The sequence below is a fragment of the Pogona vitticeps genome, chromosome 3 (assembly GCF_051106095.1).
Source record: "Pogona vitticeps strain Pit_001003342236 chromosome 3, PviZW2.1, whole genome shotgun sequence".
NCBI classification, from domain to species: domain Eukaryota; kingdom Metazoa; phylum Chordata; class Lepidosauria; order Squamata; family Agamidae; genus Pogona; species Pogona vitticeps.
The window spans coordinates 16,154,844-16,179,143 of record NC_135785.1 but is presented as its reverse complement, the minus strand read 5'-3'; the positions used below and the strand labels follow the sequence as shown (position 1 = coordinate 16,179,143).

Sequence of the window (24,300 nt, the reverse complement as noted above, 5' to 3'; positions counted from 1 at the left end):
TTCAGGAGAAGTGAGCTTTTTGTCTCCATCATGGTGGCAGCCAGGGTTTTCAAGAAAGTAATTGATGGAACCTGAGATATGAAAGGCTGAGAACTACTAACTTTTTCTGATTTAAGACATGGAAGATATTAATAATATTCTTAATTTTCAGAATGATAACCAATTTTGTAAGGTGACATCTCAAGTCTTGTCTGTTTCACAGATGATCCCCACCCCAAAAGAGAAAGTGGAAGTCTCCATGCACAGCAAGGACATTCATTTTAAGCTCAGCTCTGTTTTAACATACTTCAGACCGTGTTTCCTGAGACAAATGAGGGAGAGTAATCATATGGCTCAACAACTAAAAATATTGGACAGCAACAACCTGTAAAGTTAAATAAAATATTATCTAAGCCTGCAGTGTAGGTAGAAGTTCTTTATAAAGTTTTGGATAAATCTCTTCCAGCGTGCTTAGGCATGGAGTTTATTAATTTCCACAGTGACAATGAGAACTAGGTTTACATCATAAATATAGCTGTAAACATTGAAGCTACCCATTGCCTGTTACAACATACCCATATTCAACAAATTTACCATGGTTTGCCAGAATCTCTGTACATGATCTGGTCAGAAAGTATATTCTTGCAACAGAGAGAGAATTAAGTGTGAACTAAACCCAATGACATTTTAAAATCGGCATACAGTATTTAGTAGGCTAAAGTAGACATGATGGTAGCAGTTCTTTGGCCTTAAACATGCCACTTTCTCTCTTTTCCCCCCCTTCCACTGCAACTTTTAATCAGCCTGCCTTCACCTTCCTTCTTTCTCTCTGGACCAAACTTCCACTCTCATCCGGAAGGAGGGAACAGACAAGCAAAATACGGCAATAGCTATCCTGCCTTGCCATCCTGTTGCTTTGAATTCAGAAGGCAGCTATATGGTCAGGAGTTCAAAGAAAGAACTGGAACAGGATAGTTCAAGAGATTATCAGCAACAGTGCTCTATTGAAGGGTCTTGGTAGACGCCCAAGGGTGCTGACCTATGATGCTGCTAGCTTATCTTCTGGAGGCCCATTTTCCCTCAAGATAGTTTCTTCTCAGCCTTTTGCTTCCTTTATTGACATTCTAGCTGAAGTTGAAAATGCTTGGAGAGGAGCTAATTTCTGAACGGCAGAAAGAGCTCCTGTACTTATCTGTGTGCCTCCTCAGAGCTTGGCGGATTTGTTTCTGCTCCTCGTTGGCCAGTATTCTGTTCTTGCTCCTGCCCGTATAACCAGAAGAAGCAGATTGCCTCTACTTTAAGACTTCCTGCTTTGATACTGGATTGCATTTATTTATTTATTTTATTTATATCCCGCCTATCTGGTCGGTTAAGACCACTCTTAATTGGGACTCATGCACAATGAGGCAAAGTTTAATGCAATCTGAAATTAAAGCAGGAGTTCTTTGATTAGCGGCAATTTGCTGCTGCCAGTGACATCAGTCTCATTACACCATTGGAGTAATGGAATAGGATTCGAGATGGCTATGAATTGCACTTTGGTGGTTTGGCAGGGTGCCCACACAGATGTTCCACAGGCGCTGCATGCTTCCCTTCCTGACCTCCTCTGCCCACTCGCCAGCTGCGGCGTGTTCCTCTGCCTTTCTTGCATGATTGTCTACCCACTGGCAGCACGACAGGCTTCCCTGCCCTGCCTCCTTGTCTGAGTGGACTTCTCTCATGGAGAAGGTGGAGGAGGGAAGCACACTGCAACCGGTGAGTGGGTGATTTGCACAGAGGAAGTGGGGAGGCAAGTAACCAGCGCCTGCAGAATATCTGCGCGGGCACTAGGCCAGACCACTGAAGCGTAGTTTGTTCCCATCTCAAAACAGGATACTGGACAATGTGATGTTTGACAGTCCATTGCTATTACTTGTCACAATGTTTAATAGTAAATGGGTGCATTGTTTCACTACTTTTCTCTTTCGTTCTTCAGTGGGGGGGAATCTTGGGGTTGATAAGAGAATGGCGTAAAACCTATCTCTGTCACAGTACCTCTCAATATGCTCTTTAAAAGTAGCTAATGTATGTTAGTTGTATGTTAACAATGTATGTTAACATGGTGTATTACACTGTTCAAGTATCTTTATTCCTACTTATTACATTACTTCTGAGATATGATGTCATGGTATTCTTGTTTAACTCCCCTTCACCATAACTCTTTGGGATAACTATCTTACCTCTAACTGGACACTTCCAATTTCTGCTGTCCTTTGTGTTTTTTAAATTCACTTTCTAGACAGTAAATTCATGTTTAAATTCACATTCAGTGCTGTAATGTCTAGTTAGATTTTAATGTTAACATAGCTTAATTTAACTTGCTTTAGGCCTTAGTTTCTCATTTGCCTAGTTTTTAAACATTTGGATTTTGTATATTTGAAAGTTGTGAATAAATCTAATGTTGCTTGCCGTTTGTCGAGTCAGCTGTGTTGGTATTGGCATTCATGCAAAAGGCAAGATTTGTCCCTTAAAGGGACTGGTAGGGCATGTATTTTAGTTTTTCTTTGATCTCTTTTCAAAATCTCATTGTTAGAGCAATTACAAAATGCCGTACTATAATTAGTATGGCTGCCTGAATGTCTGCCGTGAGCAATGTTACTGGCACTGGATATATTTAGACATAGATCTTATTGTTTCTAACAATGAAAAGGTTTTTACATTTTATGTTATGGGAATAAAATGTGTGCATATTATACAGGAGCAAAGATACCACTTAAATAAAATCTGACTGCCTCCTTTCCCTCTGTATTTCTTTTTTAAAAACAGGTAATAGAAGACAACACAGGCGTTCGGAGAGTGGTGGTCACACCTCAGTCTCCTGAATGTTACCCTCCCAGCTATCCTTCTGCCATTTCACCAACCCACCACCTACCGCCATACCTGGCCCACCACCACCATTTCATACATAACTCTCATACGGCGTTCTATCCACCTGTTACTGGGCCTGGAGATATGCCGCCCCAGTTTTTTCCTCAGCATCATCTTCCTCCTACAATCTATGGAGAGCAAGGTAAGCTGTATACTGTGAGGTTTCCAACGTGGTCTACGAGACCTCAAGTGTCCCCTTCCCCATGATAATTATTGTTACAAGAATTATGTGAGGTATGAAAAATAAAAATGTGGAGGATCTAAAACTAAATGAGACTCGATATTTGTGGGAAATAATTCCACAACTCCAAAGGGAAAAGAATACGGAACATGTTTTAATATTTGCAGTTTTTGCAAAGATCTCAGTCTGTGGTTTTGAAGTACCAGAAGAGGAGATTTTCAACCAAAATTTGGAGTTTATCTCCGAGCCTGAAAAAGAGTGTGCCCTTGGCTCAGGAATATCTCTTTATAGTTTTATTAGAAGCTTGCAGGCTCTGAGAGACATTGAGGAGATGGACGAGAAGAACATCCTGACCAAAATCTTATTGGTGTTCATGTAATGTTTTACGTAATTAGCCGTGACTAATTTGCTAGATGCTGGGGATCTAGTGCCTGGCCACAAGCTTGATTGTGCCATCAAGATGCATACAGGTATTTTCCCCATCCTCCTGAAACTTCTCTGAGAAGCTCAGTGTTCTTCTCTGAGGTAAATAGTACAGTGGTGCCTCGCATTATGACGTTAATTCATTCCAGCGAAATTGCTGTAGAATGAAAACATCACAATGTGAAAAGAAAAAACCCATTGAAACGCATTAAAACCCGTTTAATGCGTTCCATAGGGCTGTAAACTCACCGTCCAGGGAAGATCCTCCATTTTCGCTGCCTGTGCAGCGAGGAATTCGTCCCAGAAAACAGCGGGGGGCCATTTTGTTTTCCTGGCGGCCATTTTGAAACCGCCGATCAGCTGTTGGAAAATCATCGTTTTGCGAAGAATCGGTTCCCGAAGTAGGGAACCAATAATCGCAAAGTGAAATTCCCCCATAGGAAACATCGTTTTGCGATCGCAAAAGTGATCGCAAAAAGTTCATCGTAATGTGGTTTCATCGTTAAACGGGGCATTCGTAACGTGAGGCACCACTGTATGTTGAAATTTCTGCTTTATCTGCTGCTTCTCCCTTTCTCTGCTTAGCTGGGAAGCTGGCCTACCTGTTGTACAGGCTGAGGTGATGTATCTCAGACAACAGTGGGGGGCAGGTGGAGGCATCTTTCAAGCTGTTCCTTTGGATTCCTTGGCTGTTTTCCTTTGCTGGATGACAGAACAGTGCATCTTGGACCTCCTAAAAATAACCTTTTGTCTGAAGTGTGACAGGGACACCATTATTAAAGTAAAATTCAGCTGCCATTCTAGTCAGTTTCTGTATTTGGAATGGGGTGTGGGTGTTACTTTACCTGTTGCTCAGGTGTCCTTATCTTGCTCGGTGGATGACTTTTGCCATGATGTGGATGGCAGTCTTGTTTAATCTTACTGGTCTGATTGGTGGAAGGACTGCTAGGGCGATGTCTATGGTTCATTTTATGAACTTCAGAGAGTCTCATCTACTGTGAAAGGATAAAAATAAGTGGTCTGCATCAAGTGGTGTGCAGAATGGCTGGTTCTCCAGATACAGTTGGATTGCAGCTCCCATCAATCTTTGGTAGCATAACCAGTGGGAAGGAATACTGGGATTTGCAGTTCTGAGACATCTGGAGGGCTGCACTTTATCCACTCCCAATCTAGATGAGTAGGAAGTGAATTTGGATGAAATGCGTTGGAGGATTCCAGAACTTCATAAGCTTGTGGAGTGCTATGAATCTGTTTCCTTGGAGTACTTTTTAAAAAGTAGACACAAATCTCTCTCAGGGATGGTTAAAGCCAAAGGCATCCTAAGGGGTTGTGGTAGTTCATGTCTATGATTAGCACTTCTTTTTTCTCTCCTGCATGAATTTCTCCAACCATGATCAGGTTAGCAAGACAAATCTGATCTGGCAGGTCATGCCCTGGAGGTAGTGGCCAGTGTAAAAAACAAATACGAGGCTCTGATTTTTCCCTAATGGAGGTGAAGCACCTTTACATCCCTTGTCATATCAGATGTCCAGTGACTTCTCAAAACCAGAGCAGGAGTTATAGTTGTTGTTTTTGCTTGAGCCCTTCTCCTTCAAAGGAATGTGCAAGGGGTCGCTGCATTGTCGGGTGGTCCTTGAGGATAACAGGGTAATCCTTAATCCCACTCCAAACATATATATATAACTTGAAGTGTAAGAAGAAGCAATCTAAGCAGTGAACTGTTATGTCTTTCCCAGGCTTGAGCACCAGTCTTTATATCATTTATAAGAATGATATATATTAGCAGAGATCAGTAGCAGCCTAATGTGGCAGCTATTCCAAAATAATCTTTAAGTGTGTGGACTACAACTCCCAGAATTCTCTAGCTGTCATGGCCAGTCTGCAGGCTGGCTAATGGTTCTGGAAGCTATGGTCCAAAAGCTTATTTTTCTGAATCTGATGATTCAGATTCCATGAAATGAGAGGTAGTGTCAGGGGACTTCTCCAACTTTTCTATTTCATTAGCCAACCTATTTGCCAAAAAACAATTTAATTTCTTTCAAATTTGTTGTTAGGATAATACCCAGGGCCAAACCCTAGCCATCAAAATGGAAATCCAGTATTGTTTTGCTAAAGCAGACTGAGACCCTGTGTACAACACAACACAATTAGATTAACTCTGTGTGTGTGTGTGTGTGTGTGCGCGCGCGTGCGTGTGCGTGTGCGTGTGCGCACGCGCACACACACACACACACACACACACACACACACGGAGGTCCGGCAACCTTTCTCTGAGGGCCCCCTCAAAAAAGGCACACTCAGCAGCAGCAGCTACCCCCACCACGACAGAGGAGCAAACTTTGCGAGGCGAGCCCAGGCAACCTTCAGAGCCAAGGCGGCTGAAGCAGGAGAAGGAGGAGGAAGCACCGCTGGATGCTGAGGCAGCCACTGGCCGGGCTGGTGCTGGGGGTGAGAGAAAAAGAGCTAGAGAGCCGCTTTCCTGGAAGAGGTGGTGGCGGCGGCAGCTGCTGTTGGCAACTTGGAGGTGCTCTTCGAGGACAGGCCAGGAGCGAGCTCCACTCTCAGGCATCGCACGGCGGCATTTTGGGCACTTGGGGAAAAGGGCCGGCAGCGCGCCTCACTCGCTGGCTGTCCCCGCAGACAGTGCCTCTTGCACCCTCCATTCGGAACTGCAGCCTGCCAGCCGGCAGACAGGCGGGCAGGTGGGCTGGCTGGCAGGCTGCAGTGCCGGATGGAGGGGGTCAAGAGGCGCTGTCTTGGGAGAGAGCCGGCGAGCAAGGCGAGGCTTTTTTTGACTTGGGGACATGTGGGCGCTTCGCGGGGGAGGCAAGATGGGGGCCACAAACTATTGTCCGGCGGGCCGCAAATGGTCCGCGTTCCGCATGTTTGAGACCCCTGCTCTAGGTGTTTATGGAGAGATTGTGGAAGGTGACAGCTGAATGCCGTTAATTAACAATGTGCTGGTCACAGAATTGGGTACATGACTAAATATGAAACAGGCATGCGCCGGAAACCTTGTCTGTTAGCCTTGGAGAGTTTCATGATTCATCTGTGACAACCAATAGGATTTTGGCCATTTTTTCGGGATAGTATTGGAGTAAATTAAGGACAAGGATGTATCAATACAGTTGCAGCCGTACATGAATTGCTGGCTGTGTCAGCTAAAGAAAATTGATTAGTTGTTTGCTAAACTTATAGCTGGCTGGGTGACCATAATTCAGAATTGACTTGATGGCATTCAATTATTATAATATATTATTAGACTGCTTTTCAGCATAAAAAATAACAACGCAATATACTCAAATTTGTGCCCATCTGGTTTTCAATTATCTTTACATTCACTTGCAATAAAGGGGACCCTTCAATTCACTGTAACTTCTAACAAGAAAAAAAAAAGACAGAACATCTGTTCTGGTCACCTGCAGTTCTTGGCTGTACTTCCTTGGCAGAACATTTTCAGATTAAAGAATGGCCACGTCTTTTGTTGCTGTTTTTTTTAATGGTTTTTGATTATCAGGATTGTCTCATACTGCAAAATGTTAATTGTAGCCATGTGAGTTTCTAGACTTCTGGTTTATATTAACTTTGAAAACCTGAAATGAAAAATATTTCAGATTGCAACAGATGTTTAATAGCTCTGAAAAATCACTTTTTTTGTTGTTGCAAAATGTGTATAGAACTGACAACGTGTAGACACTGGCCCTGGCCCGCGGCATGTATTTGGAAAAAATGTAACATCTATAGGATATTGGTTCTAAGAAATTATGTTTAGTGCATCCATGTTAGGATTTGCAACAATCCTCTTAAAACAGGTGAAGGTTTGTTCCTGAAGTTATTGCAGGAATAAATAATTGCTCTTCTCTAGTTTTCACATTGTTTCCTAAATAGCAAGCTGACACTGCAGTGTATTCGGACCTACTGAGATGAAACTTTTTTTCTGTTGGTATCAGCCTACTGTTGTTTTAGAGAGAAGGTGGAAACATGCTCCTTATCAGATCTATTATACATAGGTCTTATTTGAATGCCACACTAAGCCATAGCTTAGCATAGGATTTTCCAGTTTAACTGCCCTCTAGAGGTTGCAGACAGTAATAGATGGACATACCTTTCCCGGGGATTATGGGAGTTGTAGTCTGGCACATCAGAACTGGGGAAGACTGTTTACAGAGGAGCTATATCACACCTCAGGTTCACATACTACTTCTGGTGTGACTGCAAGAAGGAGACTAGAAATGTTCACTTCAATTTTGGATTAACCGCAGTTTAGTTTTGTTCCCAAATTCTTCACTGTGATTAGTTTCTAACGATGACTGATTAAAACAAGCCATCTTCATAAATTGCTGTTTGAATTTGCCTTCTTCCTACTAACTGCTGTTTCAGTTTTTCACAATTTAGTGTTCAAATGACATAGTCAACTGGTTAATAAGGAAAAGCTTCTAAACTTGCACCTCCTGAAGATCAGGGAGTTTACAACAAGGAGATCTCTGTGACTTATTATTTTGGAGGTAAACTATGGTTTAGTGTGACATCTGAACCATAGGGTACCTCTCTGCGATAAGTAAAAGCTAATGGAATTTCTTTTGTTCTCTGTAATTTCAGAAATTATATATGGGATGTCCAGTTATATAACCAGGGAAGATCAGTACAACAAACCACAGCACAAAAAAATCAAAGACAGACAAATTGATCGCCAAAACCGTTTGAACAGCCCTCCTTCGTCCATCTACAAGAGCCACCTAGGAAACTGTACGCCGGTGTACAATGGTACCATCAAAACTCACAATGGAGCTGCAAATGGGGGAGGAGGAGGAGTTGGAGGAGGAGGCATGCCTGCCATGAAAAAATCTGAACGCAGAGCAAGAAGCAGCCCAAAATCAAACGAGCAGGATTTGCACGGTACAGTTCACCCATGCGTTTTTAAAACTCCTTTCTAAGATTTTCAGGATTTATTTAAAAACATAGTCCGGGGTGAGATAAGTGCGTTGAAAGGCCATAGATGCAGTGCATGTGGAGAGACCGTATAGACTGCAGGGCTGTGGCTAAGCATTCTTGTGTTCTGAAGGTTTATTTTTGAAGAAGCCATGTATTACTAGGATATATATATATATATATGTATTAGTAACCTTTTAGCTCAGGGGAAGCACCATGCAAAAAATGACAGAGAAACTTCATGTGCATAAGTTCCCAACTTTCAACTTTTCTGGCATTTTCAGGGAAACAGACCAGGTAACTATGATAGAGAAGGCATTTTCCAAAGAGTCCTCCACCAGTTAGAGTAGACAAGAATAGGTTAACTAGTCTGCTCTCATAGACAGTTGCTTCCCATATTCTTGTTTAATGGCAACGCCCCTAGCACCATATTCTGCTAATTTTTGCCATTCCGCTGAGTTTTGCTCTTCCTTACACATGTTTCTAAATGGCAAAAAGAAGCTCATCCTAGAAGGGTGCAGATTGTTGTGGAGGCTTGAAGACTAGAAACAAACAGTAAAGCTCAGAAAAGAAAAAGATCTGTTCCATTTAGGAGCCAAAATAAGCTTATTGAGTGAAATCTGGTGCTTTTTAGACATATTCATGGCATAAGAGTAGCTGGTAGCCATGAAGTGATGCCCAGTTATCACTCAAGTCCAGCTGTGTTGTATTATTTACATTTTGTTTATGTCATGTGGCGGCTGAAATTTGCCATAATGTGATTTGGACGACTTGCAGTAACATCAGCTTGTTGTTATGCGCAGACCTTGTCCTCCAAACTGCAGCCAGTTGGACCCTTCACTAAAGCAGTGCTGGAGGTTTATGAATTGTTTTTTGTCCCTGGTAAAGCATAAGTACTTGGCTTTTATGCAAATTCCTGGTGAATTTCGTAGATGAATGTTGAGTCCACCTTTCTCCCCCTCTTAATACATCAGAACAATATTTTAATCAGGTTTTGCCTGTCTTTGGATATGCTTTTGCCCTGGTTTGTGGAGGACAAATGATGGTAGTTTAAGAAATCATTTTAGACTCCTTTAGCACACAGTATATTTTCTTACAAAGGCAAATAGGCAGACTGAGAAGCTGTTTGTTTGTTACATTGTTCAGCTGCCCAATAACTGAATTTCTGTCAATAATGAGTAACTAGACTAAACTATGTGATAAAAAGATAAAAGATAGAAAACCAAGAATAAGGTAAAGGCAAAGGTTCCCCATAATATTTAGTCCAGTTATGTCCAACTCTAGGGGGTGGTGCTCATCCCCGTTTCCAAGCCGTAGAGCCAGCATTTGTCCGTAGACAGTTTCCGTGGTCACTTGGCCAGCGCGACTAGACATGGAATGTTGTTACCTTCCCACCGTGGTGGTATTTATCTACTCACATTTACATGCTTTTGAACTGCTAGGTTGGCAGGAGCTGGGACAAGCAGTGGGAGCTCCCTCCGTTGCGTGGATTCGATCTTACGACTGCTGGTCTTCTGACCCTGCAGCAGAGGCTCCTGTGGTTTAACCCGCAGTGCCACCACATCCCAGAAAACCAAGAATAATGCAGTGTAAAACTAAAGTAAAAGCAGTAGAAAAGGATAAAACTCTAAATCAGATTCTAAACTCTAAATTTCAGAATCACTGTTTAGAGAATGACTGTTCATCGTTCACATGGAGGTAGACTATGCTGACATCTCCTACCTGATTATATACTGCTTACCTATAGAGATGGGCATAAACTTCTGGTTCAGTGGTTCGTGCTGGTTCGTTTAACAGCCGATTTTGGCAGGAGGATGGGAGAATCACATCCATGTATACACAGGAGTGCGTGCATGTTTCTTTTGTCACCTTCCAGATCTGCACCCACTTCACCATCAGAAGAGATGAAAGGAAATACTTTGAAGCCAGCAACTACATTACAGCTTCCTTTTTCCCAGACACAACACACTTGCTTAAGCCATGCAGTTAAAGAGATAATGGAGGCATTAAGCAAATAAAGTGCCTAGACAATGGTTTGGTTGGTACCTCTTCTGTTTGCTTGTGCACATGAAAATTGCTCAGATTGTCCGGTGTTTGGACAAGCTGTGCAAGGAAGGCACAACTGGTACACCACTAAGTGTGCTGTGTTTTAAAAATGGTATCTGATACAATTGTGTGTGTATGTTCTGTGCTGCCAAGTTGGAACCAACTTATAACGACCCTAATCGGGCTTTCAAGGTAAGTGAGATATTCAAGGAGTGGTTTTACCAGTTCCATTTCCCCAGTGAGCTTCCATGGCCAAGTGGGGATTTGAACCCTGTCCTCCATAGTCCTAGTCCATCACTCTATCCACTACACCAGTGGTCCTCAACCTTGGGCCTCCAGATGTTCTTGGACGTCAACTCCCAGAAATCCTGGCCAGAAGAGGTGGTGGTGTAGGCTTCTGGGAGTTGTAGTCCAAGAACATCTGGAGGCCCAAGGTTGGGGACCACTGCACTACACAACACTGGGAATACCCAATGTATCTTATATTACTGGTCCAACAAAGCTCAGGGAGGAAGAAAGCTGAAAACCATTAGCCATATCTTGAAATAGCAACTCTGCCTAAAAGTTGAGAAACATACTTTTTTTTTGAATACAGCTCCCAGAATCTGCCAATCATTGCTGGGGGACACTGGGAAATGTAGTTCTGATTCAGCTAGTGATTTTGCTGTGTATATTTATGCTAGAGAATTAAACAGATTTTGTTGTTATTTTCTATGCCTTTGGGAGCTGGCTTGATAGCTCAGTGGTTTAGACATCTGGCTGCGGAGCCAGAGGTTAGTAGTTTGATTCCCCACTATGTCTTCTGTGAGCGCAGCCAGCCTGTGTGGCCTTGGGCAAGCTACAACAGTCCCAGGGTACTCCAGGAAGAACAGAATGGTAAACCACTTCTAAGTATTCTCTGCCTTGAAAACCCTGAAAAGGGTCATTATAAGTCAGAATTAACCTGATGGCACATTATTATTTTTATTCAAAATATACCAGACACAGTCCATAAAAGTTATAAAAACATTGACTGGCATTATATAATAAATATGTTTTAACCAAAAACTGAAGTATCTGTTAAAATATTGACTGCTGCCGCCTTTGGGAGCACCCCAAGTACAGTTCCATGAAGGGGAGCAGAATATATCTGTAAAAAGCAGAATTTTCATCAATTCTTGTCAACCTGAAGTTCTGGAAAATGCCATTATAGAGTTTTATGAAGCTGCTTGGTGTTCATATTGTTAGAACTGTTCTCCCTTGGGAAGTCGAAACCTACCAGTACGTCATCTGGTGAAACAGGAATAATAATAAGCTTCCTCACTGGGCTATTGGATAAAACAAGCAGACAGACCTGGTGGAAGGTAGTTTCCTTCCTGTTCGTAACAACAGAAGCCCAGATCCATTTTGCAGAGTAGACCCATTAAATCAATTGCTGGATGGTTAGTAAATACTTAAGCCAATCAGTTATTCAGTGGTTTGAATACCCAGTTGGATTCAGGCCAAAAGCTGTTTGTTTGCTTTTTTTTATTTCTTTGTTTTGGGGTTTATTTGTCCTTGTAAACCTGTTACTGAGTGGCACGCAGGATATCCTAATACTGATATCAGGGATGGATTGAATCCTAAGGTGTAGTTAAGGGACAGCTCACAGGTGTGTGGACATTGCATAGTGTTAGAAGACGTTGCTGCAGATGTCACTGTTCCAGGGGCCTTCTTCTCTTTCTGATTGTGTAGATGATCCAGTAGCACACCTGTTCCTGGGCTCACAATGCTCCCCTTTGTTTCTGGTGGTGATGACTCACATCAATAACGTCCTGTAGGTCAGCGCTACAAAGGTTTCCCTTTCTTGTCTCCCCTCTTCCCCCCACCCCTCCACCTTGAAAATCTTTGGCCTTGTCTGCTGATTCCAGCCTCTTGTTTTTAAAGCTAAAGTTTCAAGTACACAAATGAACGTGTTCTCTTTTAGAATTATTTCTCTCTCTCTCTCCAAACTAGAAGAGTCACCGACTTCTCCCTTCTTTAAAGGAAAATAGCACACACCGGCATTTATTTACTTTAGCCTCTCGTAACAATGTGCGCCTGTGAATCTGCTTTTGGAAATTTATTGATAATAAGTTGAAGCCAGCAAACTGTGCCATGATTTTCTTTAGTTTAGTTTTTGCTTACCAAGTTCCTTTTCTTTTTAACCCATATTGTCTAGCTCAATATTCATGCTGCAAAATATGTTGTTCTGTGCCTTCAAGTTCCTTCTGAGTTGCAGCTGCCCTGTGAACTAATAATGGCCTCTGAAAGGTCCTCTCATTAACAGACCTGCTCAGGTCTTGCAGGCTCAAGGCTATGGCTTCCTTTATTGAGTCAATCCATGTCATGCTCAGTCTTCTTCTTTTCCTGCTGCCTTCTAACTCATTATTCCATGAGCATACCAGGCAAAACTAGCTCTCCTAGTTTTGCCTGGTATGAATTCCTTGGAAAATTAGCTCTCCTAGAGAACTGGATGAGTTCCTTGGAGCTTCAGACCTTCAAAAGCGACCAGTATTAACATGTGGGGTTAGTTCAGCTGCCTTTATTTTTATGCATCTATATCTAAATTCTCCCTCCCCCCCCCTCTCTTAGGGGGAGTGGCAAGTGTAACTAGACACGGAACGCCATCACCTTCTTACCGAGGTGGTACCTATTTATTGACTGGCAACTTTGAACAACATGAATTGAGAGGAACAGGTGGAATGGGTAGCTGATTTCTGGGAAAAAATTCTGGGAGTAATGTTCCAAGGAGTATCATGGTCCTAAACAGTTAAGGGCTTTATAGGTCATAAATATCATCTTGAATTGAGTATGGGAATTGACAGGGAGTCAATGAAGGCATGCGAAGAATGGGGATACATGATTGCATTTACTAGTCCCAGTAGTCAGCCTGACTGACGCAGATGGATGGAGGGGTGATTCTCTGGAAAAGACAGTAATGCTGGGAAAGGTTGGAAGCAGGAGGAAAAGAGAAAGACCAAATATGAGATGGATTGACGCCCTAAGGGAAGCCATAGGCTTGAGTTTGCCGGAGCTGAGCAAGGCCATTGGGAACAGGACATTTTGGAGATTACTCATTCATGGGGCCTCCATGAGTTGGGGCAACTTGACGACACATAATAGCAACAAAGAACAACCCTAAACAAAGCTCATTTATATTGTCAATATCTGTAGGACTCCTGTATTGATGATACTACAGTACTCCTCACCTGTGAGGAGACACCTGGATAAGAGTACCAACATGGGGAGTTGTCCAGTTTCTTCTGTGAAATCCGTATGGAAGGTGTACAGGCTCTGTTGTCCATGATGTAAGAAAGACCTGTTTTAGCTTCACAGGCAATCACGGTGAAAGCCAGAGAAGGTGGGAGCAGACACTTTGGCTATACTTCACCGGCACTAATGCAACCACTGAGCCTAAAGATTTGTTTCTGGCTTTTTAGAGTTGGTGGATGTCGGTGTCGATGTCTGCCCAGGCTTATGTGCCTTTTCGTTGTCGTTTAGTCATGTCCAACTCTTCGTGACCCCATGGACCAGAGCACGCCAGGCCCTCCTATCTTCCACTGCCTCCCGGAGTTGTGTCAAATTCATGTTGGTTGCTTCGATATGCTTTTTAAAAAACACCCAACTACCTCACTGTGTAGGGTGAACTCTGGTCATTTCATGTTTTTAGAGCCTGTAAATACTCACAGAGCTACAACACCCCATTGATGATGACACAACAGAGCAGAATGAGCATTTTTAGATCTAGAGCACAAAATTCTGACTGGAGACAGAAACCACAGTGATAATACGTTGCCAGTTGTGAAGTGGTCCAAAGCCTTATTCTAATTCTCCATCCAGTTTTTGCGGCGAACATAGTATCCATTATGAAATACTGGAAATTACTCTCTGTTCTTCCAAAAAAGAAGTGGTGTGAAAATAGAGAGACATTTGTAGCATCTGGTTATGAATACGTATATGCTTGAGTAGGGTACTCAGTCTTGGCATTTCAAGAATTCTTTAGCAGGTCATGCCACACAACCTCATGGAAGTATCTTACTGGTTCAGCTATGTTTTTCCTAAAAGAAGTTAGACCTCTTTTCTTCTATCCTAGCTCTCGTGGTGAGATATTTTGCAGCTATATTTTCTGGGTCGTTATACAGGCCACACAGCTGTGGAGCATGATCACGACTGAAAAATGCCAAAAAACTGAGTGAAGTCAGGTTCCCTGGAACATTCTCTGGGTCAGCCAAAGAGTGATTTTAAGTTAAAATTGCACAAAGGAAAGAAGAGAGAACAATACCAAAAAAAAGAAAAGCCACTCTAATTAAATTGGTGTGTTTATGAGCAAAGAGTGAATCCTTTATTTCAGTATTTCTAATACTGCCCTTTTCAAATGTGGTTCAGAAATGACCGTCTTGCAGTTTGAAATTGGGTTAAGTAAAGTTTGGTTCCAGGTCACACTGCAAAAAGAGGAAACTCATAAATGTCTGCAGCTCTGTGGCCTGAATTCTCTGCAAATTCTGAAGGGAGAAATTAAGAGGAATTTTCCACTGAAGGCTAAGAATATGCTTTTCCAAAGCTATGGAAGCCTTTTCTCTGCGATCAAGAGCCAATTTCACCAAAAGAAGAATGTTTGAATAGCCTCTTTTAGGACAGCTGTCTTTTCCTTGAAATGATTTTGTATGTCTTTCCTCTGCATATAATAGACGTCTCAGCAGAATCTTGGAAAAACGTTGTCGAAAAACCCCATTTCATAGCTCGGGTGGGGACGGGGTGAGAGCTAGGGTTAACTAAAACAATAAGGTCACAATAATTGAGTGCACTGTCCACCAAAGATTAGTATTATAATGCCAGGAATCTTCAGTAATGAAGGTCCTAAAGTGGTAGAGAACCAGAATTTGAAAAGACCATTACAGTGGACCCTCTACTTAAGGAATTAATCCGTATTGGAACGGTGGCTGTAAGTCGAAAAGTCTGTAGGTCGAATCTCCATTGACCTACAATGCATTGAAAACTTATTAATCCCACAACTGGCAGTTTTTATTCTATTTTTGTTCCATTTTGGTTTTTTTCTGGTCTGTAAGTCGATTCTCCGGCTGCAAGTCGAATCTAAATTTTGCAGCCAGAGAAGTCTGTAACTCGAAAAGTCTGTAAGTCGAGCCGTCTGTAAGTCGAGGGTCCACTGTATAGGATGTATAGAGCACTTCTTGCCTGTGATGGAGCATCCCTAACATTTGTGCAGCCTCTACTAAAGACATCTAATGATAATAATAAGAAAACTACTTGGCTTTAGGCTAGGCATACTCTTTCAACTGGATATTTGAGGAAGTTGGCTAGGGTAAATTGTGACTCTTCAGGAGATCCAAAAACACACCTTTTGGTGTAGGTTGACATTTATTGTTAAAATATATGGCAGTTTGCCCCACTCAAGAGCGCTTTGGATTGAGGTACCTTGGTTTCAGAGACGAACTGGTTAGACCTAGTGCAGTCTAGTTCTTAAAATATTGTGCTAGGAGTTAGGAGATCTTGGTACAAAGTCTCATTTGGCCACAAGACATACTGACTGACCTTGGGCAGCCCAACATCAAAGTTGTTGCGAGGATGAAGTAGAGGAGGAAGGCAGCACTGGACTCGCTGCCCCAAATCCTGTCAGTTTGTGTAGTGAGTCGCACTAGAATAGCCCCACTGAATCAGTGGCGATTTGGTGAGTTAACTGTTCCAAAAGTTCAGTGGATTCAAAAAAGCTTAGTCTAGTTGCAACTTACTTTGTGTATTAAATCACTACTAGAGTAAGCCCATTTGAATCTTTGGAATTTAGAGGAGTTGACTCACCAGACCTCCACTGAGTCAGTGGGCCTACTTTAATCCAATTTACGATGTTGAACAACAGGATTTGAGCCATTGTAGGAAAAGTGGATTAGAAACTGGTTCCTAATTTGTTAGCCTTGTTTAATAGGACTCTATCTTGATAATGTAAAGCAAAAATAAGTTAGCCAGTAAACCAACAGAAAATAGCAGAAAATCAACCTGTTGTATTTAAGGCAAATTACATTTTTTTAAACTGTTGGATTAGTCTAAGCTTGGCAAATAAGGGATAAATTCTTTGCATTCTGGATTACAAGAATGAATCTCTGTTACTGTTTAAAATATAGTCGGGTGGAAATGTATTTTGAGAGATAAAATGCAGGAGATGATAGGCTTTTACATGCAAATCTACAAAGCGGCAGTGTGTGGTTTGTTAAAAAAGAAAACCAAGCAAAAACAGTATTTGGTATTTGTAGATGAGGTCTACAGTTTAGCTGACATGTGTATGAAATGGCAGCTGGCAGCCTCCGTCTGGATCTCCGAAGCAATCTGGAGAGCCAGCTTCTGCGATGTGATTTTGGCAGGCATGTTGCTGTCAAACAACAACAGTCTTGTTGCCACACAAGCTGCTGAGGAATGGTGCTTCAGGATCCCTATACATAGCTGGTGCTGAAACTCCCTGGGACTGGATTCTGCTTGCAGTACAAGGAAGAATTTGAATTTAGTGGCAGTGGAAGAGTTCTGAATGGAGACAGTGGTTTGCTTGCAGAAAAACTTTTATGACATTTTGTGAGCTTTTCCGGACGGTAATTCTTTTGCAAAGTGAGCATGTCATCTAGTTGTTGCAGAAACCATTCTTCCAACCGGTAGTGCACCTGTTGTAGGGAAAATGCAGTTTTCTAGTATTCAAATGGATTTTTTTTCTCTTTGAGCAAATGTGATTTGTTTCTAGATAGTGTGGTTACTGCAGTTGTAGTACAGTGGTGCCCCGCATGATGACGATAATTCGTTCTCCTGAAATCGCTGTACAGCGAAATCGTCATGCGAAAAAATCCCCATTGGAATGCATTGAAAACCAGTTAATGCGTTCCAGTGGGGAAATTAACTCATCGTCCAGCGAAGATCCTCCATAGGGAAGCCATTTTCTGAGCGCCGATCAGCTGTTTTTAATGGCTATCTTCCAAAGCATGGGTTGGAAAACAGCGGGAAGCCATTTTGCGATGTCGTAAAAATCATCGTATTGCGAACAAACGGTTCACGAAGCACAGACCTATTCCACGTCCAGCAAAAAAACCCATTGGAAACATCATTTTGCGATCGCTATAGCGATCACAAAAAAGTTGTCATCAAGTGATTTTGTTGTTTAGTGGGATAAGTGTCTAGCGGGGCACCACTGTATAAGCATCCTGGGAAAACCTACTGGATAGTGCCTGTGACGTCAGTGACAACAGAGAACAAAAAATATCCCTTTCTCCTCTCACCTCTGTTGTTTTTTTATATATATTTTTTAATCCTTTAGACGCTGTGTGGTTCGCCTAGCAGCAGCCATGTGTTTTAGCACAGTAGAGGAAACATTCCCACACACAGTTTGGATGTTCTGTTTCATTTGTATGATCTAACCCTTCAGGACAGGAGCACCAGTCTATGTATAGATGGTGACTCTGCCTTCTTTAAGGAAAGTATCAATGACAGTAAAGGATGGATTATTTGGGAATTTATAGTTTTTTAGTTTAGTTAGGCATCCTTCAGTCTCGAAAGACTATGCTAACGTGCTCTGTATGGAGGACTTGGAACAGCGTCTAGTGTGGCTAAGAAGGCTGATTCGGGAGTGACAATCTTCCACATTGCAGATAAATCCAATCTGTCCCCTGTCCAGCTCCCTGGTTTTGCAAGCAGCTTCCCTACAATGCTAAGAAGAGAGATGCCACGGTAGTTATTGCAGTCGCCCCTGTCTCCTTTGTTCTTGTACAATGTGACAATGTTTGTATCCTTCATGTCCTGTGGTACTCCACCTTCCCTCCAGCAGAGACAAATGGCTTATTTGTTTGTAGGCCCATTAAGAATGTGTAAAATGTACATAGTTCTGTTTAGACATTTACCAAAATTATGCCAATACACTATTTTTACAAGTAGTATCATGCTTCCCTGAGGCTTCCAAAAGTTAGTTAGTTAGTTAGTTAGTTTGTTTTTAACCCACATTTTTCCTTTAAAAGAATTGTGAATCTTACAACAAAGATAGTATTTAAGTTAGTAACAAGGAATATACAGTACTAAAAAGATCAACGAATACAATACCATAAAACATAAGCAACACCAAAACCCATTCAATGCAGTAAGATATAACAGTCCAAATTTTAAAAACTCCACTTGACAGCCTTTCACTCAGGGAAAGCTTGCCTGACGAGAAAGGTCTTTGCCTGCTTGCAGAAAGACAGCAAAGATGGGGCCAGCATGGGCTCTTGTGGGCAGGAGTTTCAAAGTCTGGGAGCAGCAACAGAGAAGCTCTTTTCTGTTTCCACACCAAATGTATCTGAGAGGTTGGCAGGTTCAAGAGAAAGGCCTGTCCTGAAGATCTTAACCCATGAACAGGCTCATAAAGGGAGGTGCAATCCTTGAGATAGCATGGACCCAAGCTGTTTAGGGCTTTATAGGTTAGAAGCAGCACTTTGAATTGTGCCCAGAAATGAATCAGCAGCCATTGGAGCTGCTATAACAGAGGGGTTGTGTGATCTCTGTGTCCAGCCCAGTTAGCCATCTGGCTGCTGCATTTTGCACCCAGTGAAGTTTCCTACTTTCCATGGGCAGCCCCATGTAGAGTGTTTTATACTGTAGTAATCCAACCAGGATGCATCTAAGGCATGTGTCAATGTGGCTAAATCAGAACACTCCAGAAACGGGTGCAGATTGTTTCACAATAACTAGAGGCACATAGAAGACAACCTCATTTTAAAGGAAAAGCATTTGCCTTCTCATTAGTAGTGGCAGAAAATGAGCTTTCATGCAAAAGAGCAGAACTACAGGTATGTGTGGGCCACAGACCACATTTGTGCACCTCTTTTGTAAGGCATGGAGCGCCTGCCATTGAGCACACAAACCTGGGCTGTGCCACAGATGGAGTCTTCCTAATCGCCTCAATGGGTTGTTTAGCAGAGAGTGAAACTTTATGCCGCATGTAAGGACATCGATCTTGTTGATTTAATAAGGCACCAGGATGGTTCAGTTGTAGGATGGAGAGAGGGCACATTGTCGTGGACAACATGGGCTAAGATGTAGGAAAGAAAGAAAGAATGCTAGGAAGGACAATGGAAAATTATCTTGGGAGGCCAATGGACCCCAAGGGATTTGGATATCTGCTATAGAGAGACTCTCCACACTACATCACCCAATGGAAGGAGAAACATTGGGTTCCCAAGCTCAGATGGAGTTACAGACTTCAGAGTAAAGGGGCTACAGACATTATCGGCTCCCTGGCTGGACTTAGGATAGAGAAGAACAAAAAGTCCAAATTTGATTCTAGTGAATGAAAACACTGAATTGAGAAGTATTCAAGGAAAGGCCCTTATTGATTTCTATTACTCAGTTCTATGGGTGCAGCATTTAGAAAGTTTTATTCTCAGACTTGCTTAATTCACCAACAGTGATTCTTGGAATACGGTAGTTGTGCTGTATTTGGCATTTGCTGGTGACTTAGAGTGGTAGTATTTTGATAGTTGCATCTTCATTTTGTATCCATACATACTGTACCTCATACATGCTTGCAATAATAGAGGCTTAAAATAAAAGGGAATTTCATCATTAGACTGTATTATTCTTGAGCATTTAAGTTAGCATCGTACCCATTAGAGGGAAGCAAACTGTTGCATAGTTTTGAATTTCTGGTCAAAATGGCATTTTGCTATGTAGCAGGAGCACTACAGACCCACAGAGGAAAATAGCTACAAGTTCCCCAGAGTCTAGCCTTTTCTCATTAACTGGCACTTAAAGTATCAATAATTTACTCCAAGACATTTGTAGGAGAAAAATGAGCAAACATTTCTTTACAGTTTTTTGAAATTACAGACATGTATGCTGTCTTTCTACACACCTACTTAGCAACCAGCTGAACAGATTAACATCAAACAAACAACTGCCCGCTGAAGAAAGAGAGGAGGAAAAAACACTCACAGAGAGTCAGGAATTCCTTTGAATTCAAAGGCTGGAAGGAATGATCAATTAATGCTAGACATACACCTCCTCCCTAGAAATTAGTTGCTTCCTATTCTTAGTGTATCTCATGTAGCCCTAAAAGGGATTACAGCAAGTTCCTAAACAGCCATTTTAATTTATTTTTCTTACTTGCTTTAGCTTCCTTATTTTATTCTATTTTAGGGAGAATAAAATTCACCATAGTGATTTTTTCCCTCCACCTTTCATTTATTCAATATCCTTGTGAAGTTTTGAATTGATCTAGGGGCCTCAGAGAGCAAGATATGAGTGGGAATGTCTTCCATTCGAATCGTGTGTCTGTTACAATCTAAGAAATCTGACTACTTGTTGGCTTCTGCCCATTGAATGGTGCATCAGGCACTATGTTGTCCCTTCATGCTGCTGTGTGTCTTTAGCCAGCAGTGGCTCTCCAGGAAAACTAGTTTCCTACAGTCATGGATGATCACATGGAAAGGAAAGGCATTTGTTGGCCTGGGTTCAATACTGAGAGCTGTGGGTTGCAGGCCTATGTATAAAGGAAGAGATTTCCCTGTTGTGAATAAATCACTGGCTATAAGGAGAGCTCCTGTTTAGTAGCTTTAAGATACATCTTTGTTTGGATTGGGGCTTGCCTCGCATACAGTTGATGTTTGGCCAAGGCTATGTTTTTATATATCCTTCCAAAAAGTATAATCTGTGATGAAACAGCGGGACTTTCTTAAAGAGTTGGCCCAAGAAGTTGGGTGCCTGAGGCAGAAATTCCAGAATGGCAGCCCATCTTCCCTAGTGCTAAAAATGTAACAATAAATTTAACAATTGGCCAGCGGCTTTCTCTGCAGTGGTGCCCCCAAAAAATCTGCTCAAATAGTAGAACTGCTCTTACTGTTACCATGTTTAAAAATGTTGTTGGGAGAAGAAACTGGTTTGTTTAATCTGCTTTACACACAAGCTCTAACATGAGTCAGGAAGCCAAATTCTCCCTGAACCTGATCCCACAGAAAGTTTGCTTCATCTCTGTGTAGATCCATTTCTTTCCTTTAAGATGAAGAGGGCAGAGGATGCCCCTCCCTACAGTATTGTGGAAGGCCACAGAGCTACACACAAGTCCTGTTGGTGCAGGCTTTGAGTTCTGCCTTTCTTTGACACTGCTTTGTGCTGCTGATTTTTTATTCTGTGCTAACGTGTGATGCTTCATGAGTATCTTAAATATGTAAGGGAAAAAGAGGTTGGGGTCGCTACCTTGAGTATCACTGGTTGGTTTTTTTCTGCACTGCTGACTTTACAGTGGACCCTTGACTTACAGACGGCTTGACTTACAGACTTTTTGAGTTACAGACTTCTCTGGCCACAAAATTTAGGTTTGAATTGCAGCCTGAGAATTGACTTACAGACCAGAAAAAACCCAAAATGGAACAAAAATAGCCTGTTACGGGATTAATCGGTTTTCAATGCACTGTAGGTCAATGGAGACTTGACTTACAGACTTTTTGACTTGAGAATCGCCTTCCAATACGGATTAAGTTCTCAAGTCAAGACCCCACTGTAGTCCTCTTTTTCTCCATGCATCAGGATGCCCCTCTCTCTTTAGTTGTACGCAAATTTGCCAAGTCAGCATCTTTTTCATTCTCTTAAATTTTAGGACCAAAAACGGAGACCACCTGGCAAGCCCGTGTGATCTCAAAAGGGGCAGGTGCTTACTGTGTTACAGAAGATGGACCTTTGAATAGCAGTTGCAATAGAACACGTGTGAGGAGGGGCGGGGGGGGTAGACAGACAATGTAGATTTTCTTCTCACAACAACCTAACCATAGGACCATAGAAAACAGACCTAAGGCAGAAACCAAATCTTCAGCGTGTATGATGACTTACAGTATGCCTTTATGGAATTTCTTTGGATATCCTAGAGAACACAGAATGAATTCTTTAAAACACATGCTTTATTATTTAGTTCCCTAGAAAGGATTGCCATTTCCTTCGGTTCCAGATTTGGGTATAATTGCTTCCAGTCTGGCCCCAACACTTACGTTGAAAGGTAAGCACCAGGTGCTCCAGCATAAAGCTTCTGAGGAGGCATCAAGGGCAACGGCAAGTATATGTAGCATTCACTGAAGATAAATGTGTATTTGGAAAAAGCAGACATTGCAACAATCCTGGCTGTGAACACAGAGAAAAAAAGTTTTGAAGAGCACTGGATTCTCATGGAGTGGTGCAAGCTAAAGTTATTAAAGGGGATTAGAATACGCAGCTGGTGGGCAGATGGAATGCTTGCAATTTCAAAGCTCCACTCAGCTGTAAACCAAATTACACACAATACCTTTTAGCTGTTTCTTTTCTTTTTCTTTCTTTCTTTCTTTCTTTCTTTCTTTCTTTCTTTCTTTCTTTCTTTCTTTCTTTCTTTCTTTCTTTCTTTCTTTCTTTCTTTCTTTCTTTCTTTCAATTATGAGTCAGTTCATTTATGACTACCTGGACCTCATAATCCACTTCAAATTTCGAGTTTTCTTAACTCAGCATCTAGCTTCACAGCAAGACTTTTATGGCTTCAGCCTCACCAAGTGTGTAGCTTGGGGTTCGTATGGTTAATAAACTCAACTTTCTCTTTTCATGGTATAATGATTTGGCTCAGGCCTCTTTGTTAGCCTATACTTGTCTACCCTGGAGAAGCTACAACAATTTGCCCTTCCTTTTCCCACTAAAGCCAAGTGGCTCTTCCAGTTGATGAATGAGGAATCAAAAGACTAGTCTGGACTTTTCAGCTTCCCTTTCATTGCCTTTGGTAATTTGCCTGCTGCTCAAAACTTTGCATCTGTGTACTAGGAAGGAGCATTTTAAATTCCTCTTTGCCAGGCAGCAGTCTTCACAATGATTATGGATTATGAGGTCCATCTTGAGTCTGCGCTTTGCCATGCACAGTTGAAAATTCCTGTATGGTCCAAGGCCTTGGACTGCAAAATCCCTTATCCCCTCTGTGGCTTCAGGCATAGCTAGCCTTGGCCGGAGTGTTCATAAGCAAGAATGGAAAGAATCATAAAACCTGCTAGCCTGCTGAAATGAGAAAGCCATCACGGGTTTGAGGACTTTTCAGAGATTGCTAGAAACTTCAGATTGGAAGGTTTCATCTCACAAAATGGCTAATTAAATATCAAATTGGGTTGGTACATTTAATGATCTGAATAGCAGGAGATGCCTTTACCTGAAGGAATAATTGGGGACTATGTATTTAGTGTGGGCACAGGTGTCAGGCTTCTAATGAGATGGACGTTTATACTGCAGGCTATGAATAAGGAAATCCTGCCTTGGCTCCTATCTCTGTGAGTACAGGAATGATCTATAGAACACACTTATTATTATTTACCAATAAAGTCATTTGTTGGGGTAAGAGCTTAACTTTTTATAACATTTTATTAGGATGTTTTATATTGCTTACTCCTTTTATGTCATAACAAATGATATAAAAGGAGTAAGCAATATGAAACATCCTCATAGAATGTTATAAAAAATTTACATACACACACACACACACACCGCTTTCCCACAAAGAGGTGGTCTACGTGGCTCTCCACTTCTCCACTTTATGCTTACAGCAGTCTTGTGGGCTAGGTCTTCACAAGTCCAAGGTCACCCCCAAACTTTCATGGTTGAGTGGTGATTTGCACCCAGGTCTTCTGAGTCCAAGTCTGGCCCTGCTAATCATGGCAACACCCTGTGTATGGAGTGTATACAGAACAACATATATTCTTCTTATCTTACTCCATTGTATAGTATGGTATTGTCCTCATTGACACATGTCCAGAAAAGTTTCCTGGGACTGAAACATCTTTGGATCTGAGTTTGTTGTAATGCAACCATGGTTTTGTTTTTGCTTC

At 41.9% G+C, this 24,300-nt stretch overlaps 1 protein-coding gene across 1 annotated transcript in view; it reads left to right on the top strand.

Moving 5' to 3' along the window:
• Positions 1 to 24,300, top strand: part of FNDC3B (fibronectin type III domain containing 3B) — a 351,384-nt gene that overhangs the window by 193,287 nt on the left and 133,797 nt on the right. Inside the window, exons 5-6 of the mRNA XM_020793802.3 lie at positions 2,785 to 3,028; positions 8,090 to 8,386. Coding sequence (XP_020649461.3) covers positions 2,785 to 3,028; positions 8,090 to 8,386 — 541 coding nt within the window. The remainder of the gene's footprint in view (positions 1 to 2,784; positions 3,029 to 8,089; positions 8,387 to 24,300) is intronic.